This window comes from Brassica oleracea, chromosome C1, assembly GCF_000695525.1.
Source record: "Brassica oleracea var. oleracea cultivar TO1000 chromosome C1, BOL, whole genome shotgun sequence".
Taxonomy (NCBI): Eukaryota; Viridiplantae; Streptophyta; class Magnoliopsida; order Brassicales; family Brassicaceae; genus Brassica; species Brassica oleracea.
Genome location: NC_027748.1, coordinates 40,510,999 through 40,517,328, shown reverse-complemented (window position 1 = coordinate 40,517,328; position 6,330 = coordinate 40,510,999). Strand labels below are relative to the sequence as shown.

The window sequence follows — 6,330 nt, the reverse complement described above, 5'->3', positions numbered from 1 at the left end:
GGCATTCCAGTGGCTGTAGATCCATAGTTCAAAGATAACAAACTTCTAGCTAGCTCAGTTTCTGTCTGAAGCATTATTATGTCTCAACGGCACTCGAGAGGAGATAAAGGAAAATGGGTTGTTGCCAGCTCTACTCGCAGACGACCCCCAGTGCAAATACCACCATGCGACAACGCAGAACTCATCGAAGCCAACAAGCTGACTCTCATCGGCCGGGTCACGAACCCTGCTATCCAGAAACCTATTGGGTTAATAGACTGGCTGATTCAGTACTGGAACATGGAACCCGGCAGAGTCACAGGCAAAGATTTGGAGCCAGAGCTTTTCCAGTTCCGTTTCGAAACGGAGAGGTCCGTATCACTACAAGCGCTGGATGCTTATGCTCCAGAGATGGGAGCTTGTTATCTCCAACTTTTTCCCTAACTTGATTCCTTTCTGGGTTAGGATCCACGGCCTCCCGCTGCATTATTGGACCAAGACGGCGGTTAAAGCCGTTGGGAAAGAGTTGGGAGCTTTTTTGGATGATGACGTGGAGCGCGGGAGGGTACGAGTTCACGTTAACGGTCTTGAAAATTTGGAGATGTGTCTTCCGTTACACTTCAGTCGGGTGAAGTGATCTCGGTTGATTTGATGTATGAGAAATTAGAGAAGCATTGTTTCGTGTGCTTCTCCCTTCGCCATGAGAAAGATCACTGCCCTCTCAATTCGAAAATCGATTCCAGTGCGAGGGGAATAAATCAAGAAAATACTCTCAGAAGTTTGGAAGATTATAAGAAGCGTCGTAACAGAAGGAGGCACCCTCCACTGCTTCAAATCTCAGGGGAACGTTCCTACGGTTTGTTAAACTTAGTCTCTACTGATCGTAGAATCCAAACGTCCCAAGATAATTCGAGGCGAAGCTGTTACAGGGATAGCAAAGATTCCTCCCGTCTCCAAGTTAGGGGTAGGCACTCTCACAGTCAACTGTCTCCTCAGGACCAGTCCCGACACAGCTCCCAGTACATTCCACGCTCTGATACTAGAAAATCAAGCAATGAAGAGCGTCGCCCGGGCAATAGTGTTCACCGCTCTGAGAGTTCAAGAAAACGTCCTCCAAGAAAGGGATCCCATGAACAGTAGTAGGTCAAGAGACCGCAGACCTGCTGTTAAGTATAAAAGTCTATACTCAACTGAATACTACTTTATAGAAGTTTACCCAATCGAATTACAACAATAGAGACGATCTCATACGATCGAATCTCTCACTCTCATACGAGTAAGGATCAAGCTCATACGCTTAGATCAATATTATTGTAAAATGATCGATGATCTCTAACTGCCACTCTACAATTCTATTTATACTCTTTCTTCTTTCTTCTGATGACTTCCACGTGTATCTTTTACTCCCCTGAACTCATAAGTTCCTCAGCTTCCTTAGCTCTCTTCTCACTTGCCAGCTCAGCTCCTTTCCACCTTCTTCTAGAATAAGTATGTTTATATCTACCACCTGCCCTTGAAGCTCCACCCTCACCTGCTCAGTTTGAGCCTCCCATAGAGTTAGATAGAGCCCTTGCCCTTCTTGGATTTGCTTCACTCTCACTCTGACCTAAAGGTGCCTGCGATCAGGGAAGGAAATCAATGAGTTTAGTGATATTCGAAGCCTTTGCTACTCTCTTCTCTCAACTATTTTTTACTCTTTTATTCTTGGCTTTGACAACCGTAGCTAAATCTGTTCTTGCAAGTCAGTCTTTCGACTTTTGTCTGTTATGTAAACCTTTGCAGCAGTAATCAATCTCTTATTTGCCCCCCCCCAAAAAATAAAATAATAACATTTATGGTTTGATTCTGCTTTAAGTGAAAAAAAGACTGGGTTATGTTGATACCTGATGCAGTATGCAACTAGCTTATAGGAAAGCTGTTGGCATTTGGGGTTGCAAAGATTGCGACAAAGTGAAAGCATGGTGAATTTGTATTCTTCTCTTCTGTTTTTGCATTCCTCTTAAAGAGTAATTCTTATTCACACAAGTCATTTAGGTTCTATCAAATACTGAGTTGTTAGGCTTTTTCGGTTTAGATCATCTGGAAAGTGTCATTTTGTTCTATCTATTCAGTTGACTCTATTTGGATTCATCACTTTGGCTTTTGCTTTTTCTGTATGGTACCTGCCGTTGACCAAACGTTTCTTCCTTCTCAGTGAAGTCTTTTGTTAGATTTGAGCTGTGATGATGTATTTAGTAATACTTACATTTAATCTTGATAGCAATACTACTCATCTATGAGTTTGATAGTGATCAACCTGAAACCAATTCAAGAACCAAGCTCAATTTGCCCATCTTTACATTTTTTTTTCTTATATCTTCAAGAGAAATAAATCAATAATCCCATCCAAGAAACTGTTTCTTAAATCAATTTGCCCGTCTAAGAAAACCAATGTAGTAGATTTCTTTGAAGAGAGAAGAGAGAGAAGAGAGAGAAGAGAGAGAAAGTAGATTTCAGAGTTAGGTTCGGCGTACGGCCGGCGCGTGAGCGTGCGTGCCGTCGCCGGAGCTCGTTGTCCTTCAGCATAAATTGTCCGGCCTTTGTTTTTTCTCCGTCGTCTCCGGCGTCCGCCTTGTCTAAGCTCTGGCCAACCACCACCCATGGTGTCTCTTTTCTTGGAGTGAAGACGCGGTTGCTTAGAGGTTATGGCGTGGTGAAGACGCTCGTAGTGTGGGTTTTGATTCCGGGAGATGGAGGCTTCCACAGCTCCGTCGCCGCTGGCTTTTGTTTCCGGGAGGTGGTAGTTTCTTCAGCTTCACCGTCGTCGGCTCTAGTCTCCGGGGGTGAAGGCTACAACAGCTTTGCGTCGCCGGCTTTAGGTATTTCGTTGCGGTTCTGAGAGTTTGGGGTTCGATTATGGATCGAGTGGGTCTTGTTTGTCTCTCTAGTGTTGGAGCTTTGGTCTTGTCGGATGAGATCTCCAAGAGCGATGAAGCTCTCCGACGGGTAGACAGAGTTGGAAGAACGGTCAAGTCGAGGCGGGTGCGACGCGTGTCGTTCTGATGGCATAGATGCTCCCACGTGTCCAGCAGCCAGCTTCCTTGGCGCGTGACTCGGCCGACGTCGCACGGGCTTTTAATGTTTGGGCCGACGGCCCGATGAATGGGTCCGTTTGTTGTCTTTTGGCTTTTGGGCCTCTTACCTTTTGATTATGTAGTTGAGCCTTGAGTTTTGTACTCTGGGCTTTGTCCATTTTATCAATTAAAAAAAAACCTATTGAGCGTAGGAAAAAAAAAAAAGAAAACCAATGTAAAAAAATAGAAGAAACAAAACTCTAAACAGACGTGTGAGTGTAGTTAACTTTAACAAGTCCATTAGTATCATTAACCTCTTCTTCTTCTTCTTCTTCATCAACTTTCCTTTTCAAGAACCCAAACTTCACCATACCTTCTTCTCCCCAGTCCCACAGATGCAACACAATATACGTCCCAATCCCTCCGATCAACCCATACGCCACCGAGTACGTCAACGGCATCAGAATCATCGTCACGAACGCCGGAATCGCCTCTCTCATATCTCCCCAATCGATCTCCGTCACGGCCTTCATCATCATCACCCCCACCAGTATCAACGGCGGTCCAACCGCCCACGCCGGAATCGAAGCCAGCAGCGGCGTGAAAAACATCGCGAAGAAGAAGTAAACCGCCACCGTGATCGCCGTCAGCCCCGTCCTCCCTCCCTCCCTTATCCCCGTCGACGATTCAATAAAAACCGTCACCGGAGACGTCCCTAAAAGCGATCCGATCACGATCGCGGACGCGTCGGACATGAACGCGAAGTACTGCCCCTCGAAATCGCCGTTCTCGTCGACGAATCCGGCGAACCTCGCCATGGAGTAGAGCGTCCCCGTCGTGTCCAAAATATCCACGTAGAGGAAAGTCACCAACGCTTCCCAGAAATGCCCTTTGCTTATCCCCGAGAAGCTTAACGCTCCCGCCGTGTTCTTGATGACGTGGACGTCAACGATCTTTTTGAAATAATCGTGAGCGTTATCTCCCGCAGGCGTGTTCGGAAACGCCGTTACTTCGGTGTTACGGAACCACGAAACGGCCGTTACGAAGACGATCCCGTAGATCATCGCTCCTTTCACGTTCTTGATCAGGCAATAAGCGATGATCACGAACCCGACGATGCCCAGCCAGAACGTGGGGCTCTCCATGCGCCCGTGGAGGCACATGATATCGCCGGAAACTGAACCGCCAGCGAGTAAAGCAACGGTTCCGTTAGCCGACGTTATAACGGGAGCTAACGAGGCACGTGACGAGGCTGGACACGCGGCGAGTGTGACGAGTGTTGAGGGGCTGTAACCGACTAAACCGAGTCCTTGGTTGTTTTGTAAACCGATGAAGGCGAGGAAGAGTCCTATACCGGCGGATGAGCTGATTCGGACCGGTTTAGGGACGAGTTTCGCTAGCTTCGTTCTGAAGCCTATGGCGGAGATGAAGAGGAATATTAGCCCCTCGATGAAAACCGCGGCGAGAGCGGTTTGGTACGAGATTGAACCGGATCCGTGAAAACCGACGGCTGTGTAAGCGAAGTATGCGTTTGTTCCCATTCCCGGAGCTAACGCTAGAGGGAGATTCGCCATCAGTCCCATGATCACGCATCCGATCAAGGAAGAAGCCACGGTGGCGACGATTAGATCCTTTCGAAGTCCTTCTAGGCACGCGGCGTAACCGGGATTAACCGGATCGAATTTACATGTTATATCCGGTTGGATTAATCTGAGACCCGGTCCGGTACACTGGGAAGGTAGGAGGGCTGGGTTTGAGCAGAGGGGGACACAGTCGGAAACAGAGCAAGTTCCGCCGGAGTCGGAGAGGATGGAGGCGTTCACGGCGAGGATATACGCCATGGTGAGAAATGTCGCCGTACCGGCACGGAGCTCCGTCGTGAAAGTTGAATTCCGTTCGGCGAGTTTGAACCGCTTGCCGACCCGGCTTGAGCCCACGTAGGTGTTGAGACGGTTAAGTAGCTTGGGCTTGGGTCTAGTACTAGAAGGTAGTTCTTGCTCCATTGGAAAGAGATCACAGGAGAAGAGTTCAAACTTTTGTTTTAGTTTTGTAATTTAGTGAAGAGTTCAGGGTGTTTATATATATATATATATCAATGTGTTTGTGCGTGTGTATATATAGGGAGATTTGATATGATTAGAGAAAGAGGAAAGATTCTGGTTTAGAGGAAGTGGATCTTTTAGGAGAGAAGTATCTCTCATGCAACCATGTGTTCACGATTCTCTGTCTTCCTCGCTTTTATTTATTTGTATACTATAATCTTCTTATTGTTGATAAATATGATAACTACAATATGTTTAACAATCCTAACAAATTTTCAACTACAGAATATATAGATAGTTCTTATATCCTAATTATAAATTATTCATTTTAAACTAAAGAATATTACCACATTATAGAAACGCATGATTCATCTCTAGTGTATTTATTATAAATTTATAATCTCCTTTTTATTTAGACATATTTTAAGACAAATGTATCTTTGACGTTTTGAGTAAGAATATCATTTTCTTTTTCTTCATCTAATAATTTGAATACGTATTGAGTCAGCACCCTGCGCGGTGGTGTAAATTCAAAAAGTAAAATGCAAATGGGTATATCATCAAATAGTATAAACTTAAATCGGTTGAGAGCTTTGACCAAAAAAAATAAATGAATCGGTTGAGTAATTAGTCAACTAGTAAGTATACGATTACGCTGGATTATAATTCATGTACAATTCTTTAGATTGTTAGCAAAATATTTTAAAAATTGTTTTGCAAGTTTGAGTCACAAATTGATCTCGTGTACCGTAAGTAGATGAATGAATTAAATGGGGTAAATTCAACTAAAAGTATAAGATGATTTGTATTAAAATGATAAATTTATTATTGTTTAAACAAAAAAATTTAAATTTTTTTTAGAATCTAATGTTATTGAACCTGCTATTTTATAAAACACTTTGAAATTCAATAGTATTGAAAAAAAATTAAATTAAAAATTTTACAGTACTTTAAATATTTTAGGGTATTTGAGAAAAAAAATTTTGTTACAAAAATAGAAATTCAAATTTCATAGTTTATATGAGAATTTAGAGTTGTTTAACAAAAATAACACCAAATTCTAATATTCACCTAAAATAATTTAAAAACTCAATACAACCGGATCACTTTAGATTTCATATTCAATACACCCCTTAAATCATTTATATTATATATCATTGTTCACTAAACAATGTAACGAGTGCAGAAGCTTTTGCAATATTAAATAAACGAAATTAAAAGGTTTAGTATTGAGTCAATTGACAAATATTAACTTT

At 43.2% G+C, this 6,330-nt stretch overlaps 1 protein-coding gene across 1 annotated transcript; it reads right to left on the bottom strand.

Annotated features, from left to right (window-relative positions):
* Positions 1 to 3,277: 3,277 nt before the first annotated feature.
* LOC106326550 (adenine/guanine permease AZG1-like) lies at positions 3,278 to 5,314 on the bottom strand. Its single transcript, XM_013764503.1, has one exon. The coding sequence runs from the start codon at positions 5,033 to 5,035 to the stop codon at positions 3,293 to 3,295; it is 1,743 nt and encodes a 580-aa protein (XP_013619957.1). The 5' UTR covers positions 5,036 to 5,314; the 3' UTR covers positions 3,278 to 3,292.
* Positions 5,315 to 6,330: the final 1,016 nt, after the last annotated feature.